This window comes from Microtus oregoni, unplaced genomic scaffold (assembly GCF_018167655.1).
Source record: "Microtus oregoni isolate MIOR12 unplaced genomic scaffold, Mior012 000027F_ref0000203, whole genome shotgun sequence".
NCBI lineage: Eukaryota > Metazoa > Chordata > Mammalia > Rodentia > Cricetidae > Microtus > Microtus oregoni.
This window is the reverse complement of record NW_024543086.1, coordinates 21,151,870-21,174,031: the sequence shown is the minus strand read 5'-3', so window position 1 is coordinate 21,174,031 and position 22,162 is coordinate 21,151,870. Positions and strand designations below refer to the sequence as shown.

At 44.1% G+C, this 22,162-nt stretch overlaps 3 protein-coding genes across 3 annotated transcripts; 1 reads left to right on the top strand and 2 right to left on the bottom strand.

The window, feature by feature from the left end:
- The first annotated feature begins 8,022 nt into the window (after positions 1-8,022).
- Znf200 (zinc finger protein 200) lies at positions 8,023-8,576 on the top strand. The gene is given in 3 exon segments (XM_041676593.1): positions 8,023-8,237; positions 8,239-8,527; positions 8,529-8,576. Coding segments are annotated over 3 exon segments (552 nt in total).
- A 2,169-nt stretch (positions 8,577-10,745) lies between these two features.
- Positions 10,746-11,678, bottom strand: LOC121463811 (olfactory receptor 1361-like). Its single transcript, XM_041676299.1, has one exon. The coding sequence runs from the start codon at positions 11,586-11,588 to the stop codon at positions 10,746-10,748; it is 843 nt and encodes a 280-aa protein (XP_041532233.1). The 5' UTR covers positions 11,589-11,678.
- Positions 11,679-18,567: 6,889 nt separating this feature from the next.
- Positions 18,568-19,509, bottom strand: LOC121463781 (olfactory receptor 1361-like). The gene has a single exon (XM_041676255.1). It carries the CDS (start codon positions 19,507-19,509, stop codon positions 18,568-18,570), a length of 942 nt encoding a protein of 313 aa, XP_041532189.1.
- Between the last annotated feature and the right edge of the window lie 2,653 nt (positions 19,510-22,162).

The window sequence follows — 22,162 nt, the reverse complement described above, 5'->3', positions numbered from 1 at the left end:
GTTGCCCCTGAATGGGGTTTACAGGTCTATTCGCCATTCTTTCCCTTAATTGGGTCCAAGTCTTCCTTAAGCAGCCGAGCTGCCAAGGAATCTGTTCCTAAAAAGATAGGGCCTCTTGTTCTTTCAGGCACAGATGGCCTTTGAGGCTTTGAATAAATGTCACTCTCAAGAAGAATGTGTGAGTGTTGGGGACTGCAGACCACTGGACCCTGAATTTCCTGTAAACAACTTGTTTTCCTCTGCTCTCAGCAGTCTGCAGCTGCTCTGAGCATGAGACCCTGACGGCAGGGGAGTGGGTTCTGATGGGTCTGCAGCTGAAAGATCCCGAGAGCTGGGGTGTGGCCAGAGCCCTATATAAGCTGCCCTTGAGCACAAGAAAGTGGGCATTCTCATATCAAGGATGACCCATGTCCCTGTGTCTCTCTTTGTCTGTGTGCCCATGTTTCTAAGTCTCCAGCTTAGTTCCCAGCCCACGTACCATAAAGCATAGAACAGGCTTTGTGTTTCTACTTGTGAACACAGATCCCCTCAACAAGCCAACTCAGATAAGGAAAACCGTGGTTATTTGGGGGAGATGATGTCACTGGGTAAGAAATCCTTTGGTTCAGATTGTGTGCTATGGTGAAAACCAGGTTTTATTTTGTAGCTCTGGCTTGTTTGGAATTCAGTAGATGGAACAGACTGAGAAAAATTGAAACAATTTTCCTGGCTCTGCTCCCAAGTACTAAGATGATAGGTGTATCCAGACCACCATGCTCAGCCTCGAAGTCCGTCCCTTGTCTTTGGAGTGGTTGAGGCAGTACTCACCCCTGATGAAGTACAAGTGCACAGCCTTGGTTTTGTTCCACCTCACTGAGTAGAGCCTTACCACAGACTCCCAGCTGTGTGTGCTTGGAGCCACTAATGGAACGGAGAACTTGCCTTATTATATGAGACTTAGCAACTGATTTCTGAATTCGGTGTAATTGCTTTGATGATACCAGTAATATTTTTTTAAATGGAGCTTGACAATCTGACCTGAAATTCAGTTGTGGAAAACCCAGGGAACTAGACTGATGGAGGAAGGTCATTGGCTAATAAAGAAACTGCCTTGGCCCAACTAGAACATAGGTGGGTGGAGTAAACAGAACAGAATGCTGGGAGGAATAGGAGGTGAGCTCAGAGGCCATGCTTCCCTTTCCCGGGCATACGCCATGAAGCAAGCTGCCAGGTCAGACATGCTGAATCTTTCCCGGTAAGACTGATGCTACACAGATTATTAGAGATGGGTTGATCGGGATATGAGAATTAGCCTGTAAGGGTTAGAGTTAATGGGCCAAGCAGTGTTTAAAAAAATACAGTGTCTGTGTAATTATTTCGGGGCATAAGCTAGCAGGCGGCTGGGGTGCTGGGGACGCAGCCCCGCCGCTCCTAATACTACACTAGACGGAGGAACAGAGCAGAGGTCGCAGCCCTGTGTGACAGTGGCAGTCAGTGCTGTGTCACTTTACCAAAATGGCAGCAAAAAGGAAGACTTATCTCCTTGAGATAGGGTCTCTGTGTGACCCAGCCTGGTCTCAAGCTCACTGTGGTGCCAAGGATGACCCCAAGCTCCTCCTCCTCTCCCCTGAGCACTGAGATCACAAGGATGTGTTATCATGCTTGCTATATGTGGTGCTAGAATTGAACCCAGGCCTTTATGCAATTGAAGCCAGCACTCTTAGCAACTGAGCCACAGCCCCATCCCCTGAAAAAATTTTAGGCCAAAGAAAGAAAAACAAATTTGAATTGCATACTTTTTTATAGAACACTATCAGAACCTCGTATCTATTTCAGCATCTGTGACGTGGGCCAGGTGTGGTGGCTCACACCTGTAATCACAACACTCAGGAGGCTAAGGTGGTTACATCTCTGTGAATTGGAGGTTAGCCTCCAAACAAGTTTCAAGGCCAGACATGGTTACACAGTAGGACCCTGTCAAACAGAAGAAAACAAAAAAGAAAAACAACCTTTGATGGAAACTGAACTTATTCTCAGAAGAAAATTCATAGCCATTCATTTTATTTAATATGTAATTCATATGTATTAGAAAACAGGATAAATTAATGCTGGGTGGTGGTGGCACACACCTTGAATCCCAGCACTTAGGAGGCAGAGGCAGGTGGATCTCTGTGAGTTTGAGGGCAACCTGGTCTACAAGAGCTAGTTCCTGGGACAGGTTCCAAAGCTACAGAGAAACCCTGTCTTGAAAAACCAAAAAAAAAAAGAAAGAAAGAAAGAAAAGAAAAAAGAAAACTGGATAAATTAAAATAACAGGCATTAATACAAAACTAGAAATTAATGTGTTAGTTTTAGAAACAAAAAAATTATTAGGGGCACTGAACTGAACAGAGAATTCTCAACAGAAGAAGTACAAATGGCTAAAAGACACTTAAGGTCATGCTCAACCTCCTTAGCGATCAGGGAAATGCAAATCAAAACAACTTTGAGATACCATCTTACACCTGTTAGAATGGCTAAAATCAAAAACACCAATGATAGCCTTTGCTGGAGAGGCTGTGGAGGAAGGGGTACCCTCATCCATTGCTGGTGGGAATGCAATCTTGTGCAACCACTTTGGAAATCAGTGTTTCGGTTTCTCAGGAAATTCGGGATCAACCTACCCCTGGACCCAGCAATACCACTCCTGGGAATATACCCAAGAGATGCCCTATCATATGACAAGAGCATTTGTTCAACTATGTTCATAGCAGTATTATTTGTAATAGCCAGAACCTGGAAACAACCTAGATGCCCTTCAATGGAAGAATGGATGAAGAAAGTGTGCAATATATACACATTAGAGTACTACGCAGCGGTAAAAAACAATGACTTCTCGAATTTTGCATGCAAATGGATGGAAATAGAAAACACTATCCTGAGTGAGGTATCCCAGACCCAGAAAGATGAACATGGGATGTACTCACTCATAATTGGTTTCTAGGCATAAATAAGGGTCACAGAGTCTACAATTGGTAAACCTAAAGAAGCTGAGTAAGAAGGTGAACCCAAGGAAAAACATATAGTTATCCTCTTCGCTATGGGAAGTAGACAAAATTGCCGGGGAGAAAATTGGGATCTTGGGGGTGGGGTGGGATGGGCGTAAGGAGAGAAAGGGAGAGAAAAGGGAGAAGGGGAGGATGGGGGGAACTTGGGGAAAAAGGATAATTGGGATAAAGGAAGGTTGGATAGGGGAGCACGGAAGCACAATTCTTAGTTAAGGGAGCCACCCTGGGGTTGGCAAGAGACTTGAACCTAGAGTGGCTCCCAGGAGCCCAAGGCAATGTCCCCAGTTAGTTCCTTGGGCAGCTGAGGATAGGGAACCTGAAATGACCCTATCCTATAGCAATACTGACGAATATCTTGCATATCACCATAGAACCTTCATCTGGTGATGGATGGAGATAGAGACAGAGACCCACACTGGAGCACTGGACTGAGCTCCCCAAGGTCCCAATGAGGAGCAGAAGGAGGGAGAACATGAGCAGAGAAGTCGGGACCGCGAGGGGTGCACCCACCCACTGAGACAGTGGAGCTGATCTATTGGGAGCTCACCAAGGCCAGCTGGACTGTGACTGAAAAAGCTTGGGATAGGGCCGGACTCTCTGAACATGGCGAACAATGAGGGCTGATGAGAAGCCAAGGACAATGGCACGGGGTTTTGATCCTACTCAATGTGCTGGCTTTGTGGGAGCCTAGCCAGTTTGGATGTTCACCTTCCTAGACATGGACGGAGGGGGGAGGACCTAGGACGTACCACAGGGCAGGGAACCCTGACTGCTCTTTGGACTGGAGAGGGAGGGGGAGAGGAGTGGGGGGAGGGGGAGAAGGGTGGGAGGACAGGGAGAAGGGTGGGAGGAGGGGGAGGGAAATGGGAGGCTGGGAGGAGGTGGAAACTTGTTTTTTTTCCTTTTCTCAATAAAAAAAGAAAAAAATTATTAAATCAAAATTTAAAACCATGTATAACACAACTTCCATAAAGGAAATTTAAATTACTCAAAGATTTGCTCCAATCTATGGGGAAAATATTAGTTTCACAGAAAATTCTAAATTACTAAATTCAAATCAAGGAAAATATATATACCAGGGTATAGAAAAAAGAAGGAAACTTGAGAAACTGTTCTTTATGAAATGAGTGTAATAAGACACAGAAAACTGACTGGGCAGTGGTGTCACAGACTTTTAGTCCCAGCTCTTGAGAAGCAGAGGTAGGCAAATCTCAGAGTTCAAGGTCACCCTGATCTACAGAGTGAGTTCCAGGACAGCCAGAGAAACCCTGTCTTAAAAAACAAACAAACAAAACAAAACACTGAAACCTGAAAAATTACCACTTTTTTTCAATTTCAAAACTTACCATTTTTCTACCATACCTGAATCAAAGATTTAATCCTAAGAATGCAAAAACTACTTAATAGTCATTTAAGGATAGAAGTTATACTAGAAAGTCTACTAATAGAATTAAAATTTAAAAAAATTTTTCATTGGCCTTATTTGACTTTTTATGAGACATTTCTTTATTGGCTGTCCTAGAACTAGCTCTGTAGACCTCGAACTCACAGAGATCTGCCTGCCTCTGCCTCCCAAGGGCTGGGATTAAAGGCATGCGCCACCGCTGCCTGGCTAATTGAATCTTTTTAAAGTCTAGTAAGGCCTTTTGTCCCTGGCTCATTGGGCTACCAGGCGTCCCTGTTTAGGTGCTGAGGAGTTCCATCTGGATGGGTGAGTGTGAGCTATCCAGGGGCGGATTGTCCCGGAAGAGAGCACAAACCTCCCTCCCCCAGCTCCTTTTGCAGGGCTGTCTTTCTTACACATGACCCAGCCCCCCCCCAGCCCGCCCCCAAGCCTGCCTGGCTGTCTGCTAGAACCTGTTCTCAAGAAGAGTTTTAAGCTCCTACACTAAGGCTACCCACCCAGAGCCGTGAGCGCCTGTCTACCAGGCAGGCCTCAAGGACCCCCGAAAGGGAGTGTGGGCACTTTGCGCAAGGTCTCCTGTGTTCTACTCAACCCCACCCTGCCCCCCAAGTTTGCCCTTTTGTCTGAGGGTCATTGGACTACCAGGTGTCCATGTTTAGGTGCTGAGGAGTTCCATCTGGACGGGAATGTTTCCTGCTTCTACACTGAGGAGATACACCCAGAGAGTCAGTCACAGCAAAGACTGGACCAAGACACCTGGCTCCATTTGAAGGAAGAGATGGGAAGGCGCCAATGCAAGAATTCCTCCAACAACCTGAAAGGCAACATGACATCACCAAAATCCAGGGATCACGAAATAAGAATTGTACACCCTACTCCAGAAGAATTAGAAGAAATCAACTCAAAAGTGAATTATATGAAAATAATAGAGGACCTTAAAAAGGAGGTGAAAAACTGCCATAAACAATTTAAGATTACAAACAAAAAGGTAGAGGAAATGAATAAATCACTCAAAGATACCCAAGAAAACCAAGAGAAACAAGAAAAAGCAATCAAACAGGTAAGGGAAGTGGTTCAAGACTTGAAGAATGAAATGGAAGTAATGAAGAAAACACAAACCGAGGGAAGGATGGAGATGGAAAACCTGGGTAAACAAACAGAAACTACAGAGACAAGTACTACCAACAGATTACAAGAGATAGAAGAAAGAATGTCAGACACTGAAGATACCATAGAGAAAATAAACACACTGATCAAAGAAAACAGCAAAACCAACAAATTCTCATCACAAAACATTCAGGAAATCTGGGACACAATAAAAAGACCAAACCTAAGAATAATAGGGGTAGAAGAAGGAGAAGTACAGCTCAACGGTCCAGAAAATATATTTAATAAAATTATAGAAGAAAACTTTCCCAACCTAAAGAAAGATATTCCTTTGAAGGTTCAAGAAGCATACAGAACACCGAATAGACTGGACCAAAAAAACACATCTCCTCGCCATATAAAGTCTAGTAAGGGAGCTGGAGAAGTGGCGCGGCAGGTAACAGCTCTTGTTTTTGCAGAGGACCTCGGTTTGATTCCTAGCACCCACATGGTGGCTTGCAACTATACCTACAGTTCTAAGGGATCCAATGCCCTCTTCTGACTTCCATGGGCACCAGGCACCCACATGGCACACGAACAAACATACATATGAGCAAAATACCTATACATATTCACTTAGTCATTGCTCTGTTCCTGTGAAAAGACACCAGGACCAAAGCCACTCTCATAAAAGAAAGCATTCAATGGGGCTGGTTTACTGTTTCAGTGGTTTAGTCCATTATCATCATGGTGGGGAGCATGGCAGCATGCAGGCAGGTACTGGAGCAGTAGCTGAGAGCTACATTCTGATCTGTAGACAGAGAGAAAGAGTGTGGGCCTGAAATAAGCTTTTGAAATCAAAGCCCAGCCCCAGTACACACGTCAAGGCCACACCTGCTCCAGCAAAGCTGTAACTCCTAATCCTCACAATCCTTTCCGATAGAGCCACTCCCTGGTAACTGCACATTCAAATCTATGTGCCCATTGGGGCATTCTTAGTCAGACCACCACACACATAAAATAAAATATGTATTTTTTTAAAAAAGAAAAATCTTATGGTAATTTTCATAGTTACTGAAATGATAAAATTCAACTCCCTTCCTAATAAGAAGATCCAGTAAGTTAGTATTAAGTTTTAATCCCTTCAACCAGTATTAAAGTGTATTTTTTCTGTGTTGGGGATCAGAGCCAGTGCATGGTCAACAAACACTCTATCACTGAACTACAGTTCCTTTATTTTATATATATATAATTTACTTTTATTTACTGTTCATTGGTGCTTTGCCTGAATATATATCTATGTGAGGGTATCAGAAGCCTTGGAACTGGAGCTACAGACAGCTGTGAGTTGCCATGTGGGCACTGGGAATTGAACCTGGGTCCTCTGAAAGTGCTCTTAACCTCTGAGCCATCTCTCCAGCACCCAGTTCCTGATTTTAAAATACTTTTCTTTTTAAAGGAGAAAAATCTCATGTCTCCCAGGCTGGCCTAGAACTTCTGAGTCCCCTACTTCCATGTCCTGAGTGCTGGGATTACAGGCATGTGCCCCCACGCCCTGTTTATGTGTGCTGGAAGCTATGCCCAGATGGACTTTGTTCATGCTAGGCAGGCATTTGAATTGTTTCTAGCTTTTCCTTGCATAGAATACTGTAGTATTGCCCCATGCTGTAGTGCGAGTCCGGCAGCGGCCCACCCCACGGCCAGCTTATTGCTGGACTCCTGGTGTCCCATCAGCTCCTAGTGCTTAGGTTTTGCTCTGCAGAGAGTCCATAAGCGCTGACTTGTAGTCTGCATGAAGAACAAAAACAACATGGCGTCTTCCAATGCTGCCCCACTCATTTTTCAGAGGAGGCTGTGCTTTTGTCCTGTGGGAGGAGGATTTCTTCGTAATCACCCCATGCTTAGTAGGAGTGAAAGGGAGTGATTTTCTGCTAGTCCTTACATTTCTGACCATAAAATAATGTTTGTTTATTGTATTGCTTTGTTGGTTTATTTATTTGCAGAGTCTCATTATTATGTAGCCCTGGCTGTCCTGGAACTGGCTATGTAGAGCAGACCGGCCTCAAATTCATAGGTCTCCCTGCCTCTCGGTTCTGAGTGCTGGGATTAAAGGCTAGTATCTCCATATCCAGCCACTTTTATTATTTTTTGGTTGGTTGGTTGGTTGGTTGGTTGGTTGGTTGGTTGGTTGGTTTTGTTGTTTTGTCTTGTCTTGTCTTTTGTTTTTTTCAAGGCAAGGTCTTGCTGTCTAGCCCTGGCTGGGTGGAACTCACTATGTAGACCAGGCTTGACTTGAACTTAACAGCATTCCTCTTGCCTGTGTCGCAAAAATATTGGGATTACAGGCGTCCCTCATTATGGCTCATCAAGGTTGTTGTTTCATAAGAAACCTGGCTTTCCCTAGCCGAGCTGTCAGAACTCAACATTCTCTATTTTGACAGGCAACAAGAGTAATCTCGGAGATGAAGATCTTCAGAAACAAGATTGTAGAGGAACTCTTCAGATATGGATGCAGTGAGTTGTTCTTGGGTTTCTGAACAACCTCCAGCTTGCCAAGAAGAAAGAGCAAACGCACCCATTCCACGGCAGAAGAAACTGAGAAGCCTTCTAGTTACAACTGAAAATAATTCTCCACTGGAAGATGTCTCAAAATATGTGGACATTAATATTACTCTGCTTTCTCAAGATGAGAAAACAAAGACATTGAGTAGGTGTCCTGCATGGGAAGCAGTTTCCCAAAAGTTCTTCTCTTATTTCCCATCAGAGGATTCACACTGGTGAGAAGCCCTATGACTGTAGCCACTGTGGAAAAGAATTCAATCATGAAACAAACCTTAATAAGCACAAATGAATCCATACAGGGGAGAAACCCTATTCCTGTTCTCAGTGTGGTAGAAACTTTGATCAGAATTTTCATCAGAGTCGCCATGAAGGAATTCATGTAGGGGAGAAAATACTTTAGTGTCCAAAATGGGGGAAAACCTTCCCCCAAAATGAAGAATTTGTAGTTTCATCTGCAGAATCATGAGGCTGAGAGATCATACACATTGCAACAATAACAACAACAACAACAAGGAAGTGGGAGAAGGGAGATTGGTCAGTTGTCACTCAGCTTCTCAGCCCCAGGAGCAGAGCTGGGATCAGGAAAGGGCCTGCCTCTGCCTGAAAAGTTTCACAAAGAATTAAGAACCCAAACATTTTATGATTGAAGAACAATTCTAAATAAATGGGTCAAAAGAAAAAATGTCAAGTAAGACATTCCAAAAATGCAAATAAAATTTAGTGTACTAACATTTGCAAGATAAAGCAAGAGCGGCAAGAGGGACGCCTGCCCTCAAGTGCACATCTGAGCAGGGAGGTCTGAAACGAATGGCTTTCAGTTTTCCATTTCTGTAACGAAAGACCTGATACAAGTGAAAGAGGGAAGGTTTATTTAGACTCAGTGTCTGGGCGATCGGTCCACAGTTGCTTGACCCTGTTGCTTTGGATCTTTGGGGTGGAGGGGGTCTGTTTTCCTCATGGGATCCTTACAAGCAAAGGAGGACAAAGGAGGAATGGGGAGTCCTATGTCTCCTTAGTGATCTGCTTATGACCTGACTTCTTTGCACTAAGCCTTACCCCCCCAAAGGTCCCACCACTTCCCGATAGCAACCAGACCTGTAACACATGAACCTGAAACACTTGTACCAGAAATCACGGTTGACATTAAAAGAATAATAACAGAGCTGGAGAGGTGGCCCAGTGGCTGGAAGAATGGCTGTTATTTCAGAGGACCCAGTTTGGCTCCCAGTACCCACATAGTAGTTAATGCCTGTAACTCCAATTCCAGAGGACACAATGTCCCCATCTGTTCTCCTCAGGAACTGCACAGAGATAATACACTGATGTACATACAGGCAAAACACACACATTCATATATAAAAATCTCAGATTTTAAAAGCACTAAAGGAATCCTATGAACAAACCTCACAAATTGGAAACCAGAGTGAAAGAGAGCAATTCTTTTAAAGATAGTCCAGGTATCAGCCTTACACAGGAAGGAATGGATGAATAGCTGGGATCACCTTGCTGGGCCAGGTCTCCTCTCCAGATGTGCTCACCTTAAAGACTGAAGCTTAGCGTTATCACCTAGGAGCTAGGCGGGCACAGTTTGGAGTTTTCCCAATGAACAGAATTTCATAGAACAGCTGTAGCAAGTTAGGTCTCTGTGATTGTGACATCACAAAAGATTATTCTGGGATGACTGCTGAGAACATGAAGAATATTGTCCTGTATCAGACTTGTTGACACACGCCTTTAATCCCAACAGAGACAGGTGGATCTATATGAGTTCGAGACCAGTCTGGTCTACAAAGTGAGTTCAAGGACAGCCAGGGCTACCCTGCTTCAAAAAACAAAAACTATATATATTTTCCCTGACTACAAAATGGCCCACAGCCAGTGCTCCAAGGTGACTGGCATGCATGGTACTGCTTCTTGGCCGGAGCTCACACTTTATCTATTCCTTTCTTCTAGATGGCATACACCAAGACAGCCAGTCAATCACAAGCATCCTAAATAACAGTAACTCATCTGAAGCAACAGTCCCCAGTTCTTTCCTGACATCACCCAAAGAAGCTCAGCTTGTTATTTCTTTTTAGCAGCTTCTATCTATTCTCCAAGCAGGTGCAGCTCCCACCTGCTCTCCAAGCATGTGCAGCTCCACCTGTTCTCCAGGCATGTGCATTCTCTCCTCTGGCAATTGGGAGTAAAGGGTAGGTGTGTTTGTGGTGCCTCTTGTCAGGAGGGCACTCATGATTGGAATGAAGGGGTTTAATTGAAGCATTTTGACTGGGCAGGAGGGATGGCTCAGCAGTCACTTGCTGTTCTTCCAGAGGACCCAGATTTGGTTTACAGGGCCCACGGCAAGTGATTCACAGACACCTGTAACCCTCTTCTAGCTCCTTGGACAACCACACACACATGGCACACCCACGTTTTAAATCTTTAAAATAATATTTATTTTGTCAGGACTAGGAATCAACCCTAGGCCTTGCACATGCTAGGTAAGCACTCTACAGCTGAGCTCCGTCCCAAGCCACTTTCCACCTTTCACCTGTTTAGTCTACAGCAAGGATTTTATTCTCCCAAGAGATAGTAGATGCTTTTCTAATAAAAAATGTTAAGTTTCACATAGTAGAATAAAAATTGTTTTCTTGGAAATTCTTCTCAATATGATTTTCTTAGCCTTACTGAGAAGATGAAAATTTCATGGTAAGCACTTTCCCTATAGCCCCTTTCATGTCCTTGTTCCTCAGGCTGTAGATGAACGGGTTCAGCATGGGGGTCACCACCGTGTACATCATGGCAGCTGCCATGTCCCTCCCAGCTGAGCGAGAGGAGGAGGGGTTGAAGTACAGGGATATGATGGTGCCATAGAAGAGGCAGACCACAGCCAGGTGGGAGCTGCAGGTGGAGAAGGCTTTCCATCTTCCCCTTGGGGATGAGACTCTCAGGATAGCACAAGCAATAAGGATGTAAGAGACGAGGGTACAAACAAATGGGGCTATCATTAACAGCCCGGCGACAAAAAGAATCATTAGCTCATTGAGGTGTGTGTCTGAGCAGGAGAGGTTCAAAAGGAGAGTCACCTCACAGAAAAAGTGTGGGATGGTGTTGTCTGCACAGAATGAGAGCTGAGCCATGAGCAGGGTGTGCAACAGAGCATTCAGGCTAGCTACCACCCATGACCCGAACACAAGGAGGGCACAGAGCTGATGAGTCATCTTTGTTGTGTAGTGCAAGGGGTGGCATATGGCTACATACCGGTCATAGGCCATCACAGCCAACAGGAAATTATCCATAACAGCAAACACACAGAGGAAATAAATTTGCATGAGACACCCAGAGAAGGAAATGGCCAGATTCCTGAGTATGTGCATGGCCAGCACCTTGGGGACAGTGGTGGAGGAGAAGCAGACATCCACGAAGGACAGGTTGCTGAGGAAGAAGTACATGGGGGTGTGCAGGTGGGAGTCTGTGCCGATGGCCAGGATGATGAGCAGGTTTCCCAGGACAGTGGCCAGGTACATGGTGAGGAAGAGCAGGAAGAGGAGCTGCAGTTGGGGCTGCCTGGAGAGTCCCAGGAGGAGGAACTCAGAGACACTCGCCTGGTTGCTGCCAGCTAACTACAGAGAACAGACACGGGTGAGAATGCAGTCTGCAGGTTTGGATGCTACAACCAGGTTTATATTAAGACTGCATTATAGTTTCTGAATTAAGATCCACTCCTATTTTCTACACACTCAATTTAAAAATCCCATTTTTACGTGGTGCTGGCTTCCAAGGTCCACCCTTTCAGTTTTATGGAATATAACATAAAAAGCATTCACGCACACACACCATCCTTCCCTGCAACCATATGTACCTCTGGTAACACCCCAGTCTCTCCCACCCCTTAACTGCTCAAGGAGAAACACAGGCAGTTATTGTACTGATCACAAGCTCCAATAGCTGCACATGTGACTCCTCCTGCTGTTCTCTCTGTGGAAGAGAGTGAGCAGCTCATGCTTCAGAAGAAATGCTGTCATTTCTCCTATTCTGAAAATATCTAGACAGGCCAGCTCTACTGTTTTCCACTTCGGAGTTTATGGGCAACAGTGTCCTTTATTCCAGGGAAGGATGGGAAGTTCTCAGGAATACACAGAGTGGATGATCACTGTCTTAGCTTTCTGTGCCAGAAGGAGGTTTGGGAGAATTAGGCAGGTATTTCCCACAGCATCTAATCCCACTGGGTACAGACTCCCTAAGCATCTCATTAAAGATCTGCAGAAAGGTATTGTGCCACCGAATTCCTGGTCCCCACTGACTGGCAATGATGGAGTGTATCATCGAAGTTAGAATTTGGGGATGAGGAAATCACGGTGGGGAGAAGCCCTAGAGAAATTCCCTGAGAGCTTCATCAACTTAGTTAACTACGCTAGTAGATTTGAAGGATTGGTCCAGAGTCTCCCTTTCAGCACAGAAACTGGAGGTATTGTGTTACCAGAGCGAACATCCTCTTACCACATAGGGTTGTGGTACACGTGCTGATAGGAAGCCCTGGGAGTACAGAAGGGAGCAACTGGCCTTCCAGGGTCGGGTTTGATCCCGTAAAACATTTGATGTAAAGTACAAAGAGGGCAAAGCAAAAAATGTGTAGTCTGCTGTGACTGAAGGTTACTTTGGGCTGTCTTCCCAGCCCACGGTGAGTCATCCATTTCTGAAAATCTATAGGCTCTTCACCAGCCTCATTTATCTTCCCACCCCTTCCAGACAGGATTCATGGTAGGACTTAGAAAGCTAGCCTGGGGACAGAGAACTGGTAGGCCAGCCTCAGTGTGGCTGCATCCATGCACAGCTAGAAGCTCACAGTGTTTTCCTGCTTCACTCCCAGGTGAACAAGTAAATGTCTAGAGGTGACAGCAAAAACAAGGTAAACACGAGAGAGGGAGTCCTGGGGCTGCTGATTTAGGATTCATGATACTTCTAATGCCCAGCTTGAGGAGGCCTTCATTTCTATTCCTCAATCAACAATCAAAGTCGTATCTTTCTTAACTCATCCTGGAAAGGAGTTTAGAAAAGGGATAGCATGTGCTTATCCAGACACACTGGAGTCTAAAGCAAGAAGATTGCTGCCATGTTCCAGGCTACCCTGATCTATTATACCGAGACTCAGTCTCATAAAAACAAAAACATAACAAAGAAAAAGAAACACTAGACACTAGAGAGATGATCAGTGGTGTAGAGGAATTTTTGCTCTTTCAGGCGGTTCGGGTTCCATTCCCAACACTCACATGGTGTTTCTCAACCATCCATAACTCCAGTTTCAGGTAATCTGAGATCTGACACTCTCTACTCATCTCCTTGGGAATGCACGTGGTGCGCATGCATGAATATGCAGAAAAACATTCACATATAAAATAAATCTTTTTAAAAATAAAGAAAAATAAAGAAAAATAATAATGAATATGTAGTTTGGGCTACATAGGCATGTCACACACACACTAATATAATAAAATAAAAGAGTAAAATTCAGGGGCATAGATGAAATGTTATTTGCTATTAGTTAATTCTTGAATCTATGTGCTTTGAACATCTGTGCTGTATGCTCTTACATATGTTTGAAATTATCTAAAGTTTATAACCAAAAATCAGTACTTTTGCTTGCCATGGTGGCACATGCCTTTAATCCCAGGCCTTGAAAAACAGAAGCAAGTGGATTCCTGTGTGTTTGAAGCCAGTCTGGACTGCACACTGAGAACCTGTCTCAAAAAACAAACAAGAAAATCTTTACTTTTGCCAGCTTAGAAGTTGGCTCAGTAGGTTAAATACTCTATCAGCATAAATACCACGGTACAGATTCCCAGCATCCACATATACACCGAATGTGTGTGGCAGCCAGCCTGTGATCTTATTGCAAGAGGCAGCAATGAGATCCCTAGGCATCTTTAACAAAAATACTTCAAAGTAGCCATGGTAAAACATAGACCTATGGAAAGGAGAGCTGACTGAATAAGCAAATAAAAGTATGAAGACAATGTCAACTCAAACAGGGAATAAGAAGACAAAAATATGGGGAAATGCCAAATGGAAATTATGGAATTGGGAAGTAAACAATTGAAATAATCAGTCCACTAAATGAGCTTAACAAATTTGAACCAGATAAAGAAATAATTGGCAAACTTGTAAATACTCACATACAGAGTGTGGAAGTTGAAGAGCAGAAGAGAAGGAATGAGGAAAAATAGAGCATGGAGTCAAAGGTAGACAGTATTAGGACTTTAGGGAAAGAAGCCAGGCCTAATGGTGCACACCTTCAATTCCAGCACTGGGGGCAGAGACAGGTGAGTCTTGAGTTCAAGGCCACCTTGAACTCTGTAGCTTGGTCTACAGAGTGAGTTCCAAGACATATCCCTAGCGGGATACACTGAGAAACCCTATGAAAGAAAGAAAGAAAGAAAGAAAGAAAGAAAGAAAGAAAGAAAGAAAGAAAGAAAGAAAGAGGGAAGGAGGGAGGGAGGGAGGAAGGGGAGAAAAAGGAAAGGAAAAACTACTTGAAGAAATAATGGCTGAAAACTTCTCAAACTTGTTTTTAAAATGATCTGTATATACACAAGTCTCAATTGATTGTAACCAGCATGATCCCAAAGTCAGGTGTTGTATAAAAGTGCTGAAAGTAAAAGATGAGGAAAAAATATTTCATATGTTTCAAGTTAATTTTCATTTCTTTTTGACAGGGTGCTCAAGAGTTCAGCTCTTCAGAATCCCTGTCAGGGTTCAAATAAAGACACCACAGTAAGGGAAGGGACCTAAGATCTGAAAGCTAAAAGATTGTTCACAGCATGGTCTTTCCATTCCTGTTTCTTTATTCTTATTCCTTATTTCATTGTTACCAATGTTCCCAGTAATATATACCCTGTAACCAGCAATTCCCCAGCCCCCCCACACACTCACTCACACAGATCTGTGGCTGTCAGCTCAAAGGTGGGAGTGGCTAGTGCATGTCTGATGAACTCCTTAATGGAGAAAGCTAGTTAAGAAGAGAATTAAATCAGGGGATTCTAGAGGGGAGGGCCAGTGTGCTACACTACATTTTTAAGTGAACAAAAATGTTTATTTTTTAGTAAAATTATGAATAGGGCATGGATTGGATTGTTTTGAAATCAGTGAACCACTTTTTTCCTCCCAGCATGCATAGATGATATCCGGTAACCAGGCAACCTATGTAAACATTGGGGGGGGGGGAACCAATGGCTCCTGATCTGATGAGCACATTCACCAGATGTTGTGATTTCTATGGGCCTAAGTCTGAAGTTTGCACTTATTGCTCTAAGTGGTAGGAACAAAGAGGAGACTCAGGCCTCTAAATGATCGATTCTGGGGTTTGCTGATCTGATCATGGATATTATGGGTCTGTAGTGCTGATGGAAGGAAGTCTTTCTCTGGGTTGTGGTTAATTATCTCCTCTGCTGTCCTTGAGAGTAAAGCACACGCAGGAAATTTCCTGAACTAAAATAATCAGTAAACTGAGGTGAAGGTGAACATAAGGAGTTAGGAATCTTTTAAATGAGGTAAAGCCAGGGCATCTTATTCTTCTATCTGAGCAGCTATGAATCAGCAGTTTTGGGCAAGCAGTAATTCTGTGTCTTTGGAAAGCTGTGAATATCTTAGATGGAATGATTTTTCCTGGACTCTAATCACTGACCAGATGCCTGTTGATTGCAGGAAGGCAGGTCTCTGCGTTTACCTAGGAGGACCAAGGCCTGGCAGTGGGAAACTGTTTTCACACATAGCTGGGGGAATGTGATCAGTAAGCCCCAAAGACATAGGAAACAGTTGAGAATTAATTCCCCCAAATGTGTAACAGAAGGGGAGTCAGCTCCAGCAAAAATCTACAGAAAAAAAAAACAGCCATTTATTCACAAAGCAATAATCCCAAAATTCCTTAAATTTTGGTTTGACCTTTACCAAAGATCTTGATAAATCACTCATGAAAAGATGGCTTAGAAATTACTATATAATGTTGTGGCTTGTAGCATGTTTTGTTTAATGAGACAGGATTTCACAGTATAGCCTTGGATGACCTGGAACCCATAATATGCTGGCCATGAACTTGTGATCCTCCTGCCTCAGCCTCCTGGTGTTGGGAGTACATGTAATATGTACATGTAATATGCACTCCCAACACCAGGAGGCTGAGGCAGGAGGAGGTAATATGTCAGACTTATTAGTCATTTTCAAAATGAGGCAGAAGGTAATATGTCAGACTTATTAGTCATTTTCAAAATACTTTCAAAGCATACTGTAAGTTTTTTATGTTTTAAAGGACAAATCGAATTACTAGGGAGTGGAAATACATAAAATCAGTAAAAATAAAATCATAGAGACATGAAGTAATTTAGAAAACCTCTCACAAAATAGCAGTTGAAAGTTTAGATGGAGACAAGTATTTGAGTTAAAATATCTGAGCCCATTCACATAGATATGACAGAATGGGAGAAATTATACACTTGATTGACATGTCTGGATATTGGGAATGTAGAAAAAATTCCTATTAATCAGCTACACAAAGCTCACAAGATGAAAAACATTAGCTCAAATGAGTAGAATTATTTTTCTGTAGCTCCAAATCTCCAAATAAATCCTTCCCTACTTGCCTCATCAATTTTGTGATCTTCCCATTGGATATATTGATATGAAGCCCACACACACAGACACACACACACACCAGATCAAAGACAGCTGTTACTCCATCCAACACACTTTCTGACCTCTGTGAGCCCCAGGCATGCACATGGTACACAGAAGTACATGCAGGGAAAACACCCATATAGATATGAACTAATAAATGAAAAGTAAAAACACCGCAAACACACATGGACACACATACATGGAACTTAGCCTAAGGACAATCATTGTCAGCTGGCCTTTGGAGTGTCAAGTGAATATCAGAAAGTAAAATTAGCACGCTGTCCCTGCAATCCCTCATCAGTCATCTGAGGTCCTGCCGCTGCCAGGCCAATGACGGAGCTCACTTTTGTTCTTATTACACAGGGTCTCACATCATAGGTGAGACTAGCCTAGAATTCATTCCGCCTCCAGATAATCTGAAACTCACTATCCTCCTTCCTCAGTCTCGTGAGTGCTTTGATTTTATGTATAATCAAACAAACATGACTTATTTCTCAACTTTTTATGATTTTGTCTCATTTGCAAAATAAATTTCAAAGCATAATGTAATTTTGGCATTTAACTGAGAAAAATAACTATTAGTAAATGCAATTATGAAAGACTTATGAAAATGAAAAACCAGACACTCTTTTAAAAAAGTTTTGCACTACAATGATGTTTGAAAGCTAGTATATAAATTTTTAACTAAATGACAGCCCGGGGACAGCCAGACCTACATAGAGAGACTCTGTGAGAATACCAGCAATGCGGATAAACAGAACGGAGGAAGAAGAGGGGAGGGCTGACTGACAAGTCTGCACGCTGGAATTGTAGAAGGCACGGTTCATTTTTATTGAGTTGACTTAGTCCCTGCCTAATGTTAATGCTACATAAGACCAGATGACAAGAATCACGCATGAAGCCCAACAAGCTGCAGAATTAGGGTTTCCTGGAGCTCCAAGCGAACCCTTTCCTCTCAGCTCTTCCCCTGAGCTGAGCTCAGGCGAGGCCTCTTCTGCGTGACAGAATGGACAGCTGTGCTGCCCCAGAGGTGGCCTGAACACTCCCATTGGTCTAGGAACTCTGCTAAGGGACACAGAGAATTACATAGGACAGCAGTGGCAGATAACGCCTCTGCTACAGCGATAGCACAGGACATAGACCGTGTTGTGATCGCGTCTGAACAGAGGAACAAGGACCACCCACTCACCCCAAAAAACAACATCCACTGTCCTGAAAATGGCTGACACATGTGGCTGCTGCTTGTCCAATCAGAGTCCAGTGTTCAGGTGTTTCAGGAAGCACACCCTGCACAGGCTCAGGCTTATCGTTAGTCCCTTTCAGGATTGTCCCATGGAGACCCCTCCCCACTCCCCAAAGCTGTGCTCACTGACAGAGGAGAAGCACAGGTGTGTGCATGGGGGTTTCCAAGGCACTGACATGACAAAGGAATAAAGACCTTTGCTCCAGTTTTTTTTTCATTCTTTTACCTAAAGAAATTGTATGCTGGATTTTGCTCTCCAAAATAGTTTATTTTCTCCAAAACATTTTTATGTGTATGGGTGGTTTGCCTGCATGCATTTCTGTGCACCAATGTCAGGCCTGGTGCCACACAGAGTCCAGAAGAGGGTGCCCAAACCCAGAGAACTGTCGTTGCAAACAGTTGTGAGCTGTCTTATGGATGATGGAAATCAAATCCAGGTCCTCTGCAATAGCAGCAAGGGCTCTTAAATGTGGGTCGTCTCTAAAGCTCCCAATACATCCTTTTTTTCAAAAGACAAGTGACGTTTCAGATTATTGATAGGATCACAAATGATTTCTGGACATTAGTTCCCTCTGTGATATTCCTCACTTTCAACATTATTGAGTAGATAAATATTTCAAGGTAAGCACTCTCCTTAAAGCCCCTTTCATGTCCTTGTTCCTCAGGCTGTAGATGAACGGGTTCAGCATGGGGGTCACCACCGTGTACATCATGGCAGCTGCCATGTCCCTCCCAGCTGAGCGAGAGGAGGAGGGGTTGAAGTACAGGGATATGATGGTGCCATAGAAGAGACAGACCACAGCCAGGTGGGAGCTGCAGGTGGAGAAGGCTTTCCATCTGCCCCTTGGGGATGAGACTCTCAGGATAGCACAAGCAATAAGGATGTAAGAGACGAGGATACAAACAAATGGGGCTATCATTATCAAACCAGCAACAAAAAGGAGCGCCAGCTCATTGAGGTGAGTGTCTGAGCAGGACAGTTTCAGGAGGGGAGTCACTTCACAGAAAAAGTGTGGGATGGTGTTGTCTGCACAGAATGAGAGCCGAGCCATGAGCAGGGTGTGAAACAAAGCATTCAGGCTGGCTACCATCCATGACCCGAACACAAGGAGGGCACAGAGCTGATGGGTCATCTTTGTTGTGTAGTGTAAAGGGTGGCATATGGCTACATACCGGTCATAGGCCATCACAGCCAGCAGGAAATTGTCCATGACAGCAAACACACAAAGAAAATATAGTTGTGTGAGACACCCAGAGAAGGAAATGGCCCGATTCCTGAGTATGTGCATGGCCAGCACCTTGGGGACAGTGGTGGAGGAGAAGCAGACATCCACGAAGGACAGGTTGCTGAGGAAGAAGTACATGGGGGTGTGCAGGCGGGAGTCTGTGCCGATGGCCAGAATGATGAGCAGGTTTCCCAGGACAGTGGCCAGGTACATGGTGAGGAAGAACAGGAAGAGGAGCTGCTGCTGCTGGGGATCCCTGGAGAGTCCCAGGAGGAGGAACTCAGAGACACTCGACTGGTTGCTGCCTCTCATGGTCTGAGTCCAGCTACAGAGAAAAGAGGCAGAAATGTAGGTGCTGAAGAGTTTGGTTGTAATAAATCTTACTACAGACTTTGTCACGTTTAAAATAACACAAACATAAAAATCCTGCATTAGGACTGGAGAGATCTTTGAACTATTAAAATGCCTGACTGGTCTTCCAGAGGAGCCAGAGTGAGTTCTCAGCACCCATAGGGTGGCCAGCAATTGTGCATAGCCCTTTTCCAAGTGATCCTGGGCCCTCTTCTGGCCTCTATGGGCACTATCATTTGCTATGCATGCATTCAGGAAAATACATTCAGACATAAAATAAAAATAAATTTAAATATACATGCATTTAATAAATAAATCAGAATCTGCCCATAGTGCTCATCCCCTCAACTTCCACCTCCCAGTCCTAGATTGTTCTGATCCCACCAGAATCACCCTTGTGCTTTATTAAATATAACATAGAACATACATGCATGGGATGCAAGGTGTTTCAGGGGGTTAAAGTGTTTACTGAACAAACACGAAACACTTTTAAAGGTGGAAGGGGAGAACCAACTACACAGAGTCATCCCTTGGATTCCACATGTGCATTGTGGCGTATGTAACACACACACATGCACACACATATGCACACACACACACATGCACAGACACACATGTACACACACATGCACACACACATGCACACACACATGCACACACACATGAATACACACAAAAAATACATAATTGTCTTAATGAATGCACCGATGGCCCTTCCTTGAAATCATGTACATCCTGTTAACTTTCCCTGTTTTTCCCCCAGTTCTTAGCAGAGCACAGGGAAAAGTAAATAGCTGGGGCCAGAGAGAGGTCTCAATATGGAAAGGCACTCGTCTCTAACCTGAAGTCCTGAGTCCAAGCCTTCAGGGTTCACATTGTGGAAAACAAAAAAGAATTCCCCTGACAAAGTTTTCCTGTGGCTTCCACATATGCTGTACACACACACACACACACACACACACACACAAAGTGTAATGTACTTTCAAAAAAATGTAATGAGAAATACCTAGTTACCATTGTGTTCAACTCTAACTTGGCCTCATGGGTTCACAAATGTAGCTATTGGTCCTTCAGCACACAGGAGTGAGCATCATTTTTTAGTAAAGAAATTGGCATCGGCACTGCTGTTACAATACCTGACAAGTCAGTGCTGTAACTGACCCATGTTCACCGCCTTGGAGTTGCTGGGCAATGGTGCTCTTTATTCTAAGGATGGGAGAGGGTCAGAATCCTAGGGGGCTTCTGAGCGGGTGGAGTGGGTGATCACCTTCCTAGCCAGCAAAGAGGTTTGGGGGACTCAGAGGGTATTTACTGCAGCATCCTTCCCACTGGGCTAGACTCCCTGAGCATCTCATTAAAGTCAGGCAGACAGTAATTGTCCTGCCTAGCTCCTGGTCTCTGTGGACCAACAAGGAGGAGGAAGGGTAACATCTTACTCCCGTGTCAGAACTCAGGGATAAAGCAGTCTGGGTGGAGACACGTCCCAGAGGAAATTCCCTGAGAACTCCATCTTCTCAGCACCCTAAGCCTGTATGTAGGTCTGCAGTTGGTCCAGACTCTGTCTCACAGCAGAGACCGGAGATACAGCACTGTTTGGGGAATGCTCCTCTTTTGTTTCCTCTCTGGACATTTGCTGCACGGGACTCACGGCACCTTTCAGGATGGGAGGATGGAAGATGAGACTGGAATAGACGGAACTAGAACTAGAGCTGACCCCTGAAGAAGTTGATATAAAATACAAGGAAGGAGGGGGAAGATGAAGGGATGTGACCAGCCATGACTCTGTGTACCAAGAGCAGACACGCTCTGGGCTGTCTCCCCGCACCAGTGGAACGCCAGTGTCTGCACATCTGTGGGCTCTTGAGTGCAGCTCCACCAGCCCCACACAGCCCTACCACCTACCTCCCCTACCATAGGAAGATTCGTGACTGGACTCGGTCCTCCTGAAGGCTGGCCATGTTCAAAGGCATGAGCCACCACGCAAACCCTGTTGTTTTCTGAGATGTCACACTGCAGCCTCCAAGGCTGGCCTGGAATGTGTCAGCTTCTGTTACCTTATTCTCTCTCTCTCTCTCTCTCTCTCTCTCTCTCTCTCTCTCTCTCTCTCTCTGTTTTTTGAGACAGGGTTTCTCTGTTTAATAGCCCTGACTATCCTGGAACTCGTTCTCATTCCATAAACCAGACTGGCCTTGTACTCACAGAGATTCGCCTTCTTCTGCCTCCTGAGTGCTGGGATTAAAGGCATGCGCCATCACCAACTGGCTGTTACCTTATTTTCTAGAAGCCTGCTGTTGAACACAGTTAGCAAAGTCTTACACCTCCAAGTCAGTTTCCACTAACCTAAGGAGACTTTTACAACCTTAAGAGTTTATTAGCCTAATCAAACACGCTTTATCAAACATTTGTTGTTTCTTATCTAAAAGTCTATTTGAAGCCTGGTACTGAAGTTAGCAAAGACAGAAATAATTTGATGCATATCTCGACATTAGCTTTTGTTAATCTGAGTAGACCTTTATAACCTTGGGCATTTATCATACAAAGGTTCATACTTGGTCTAGAGAGATGGCTCAACAGTTAAGAGCACTGATTGCAGTTACAGAGAACCCTGGTTCAA

What these genes read in the sequence shown, in the direction of transcription:
- LOC121463811 (XM_041676299.1), bottom strand. Translation starts at nt 11,588, where the DNA reads ATGTACCTGGCCACTGTCCTGGGAAACCTGCTCATCATCCTGGCCATC.
- LOC121463781 (XM_041676255.1), bottom strand. Translation starts at nt 19,509, where the DNA reads ATGAGAGGCAGCAACCAGTCGAGTGTCTCTGAGTTCCTCCTCCTGGGA.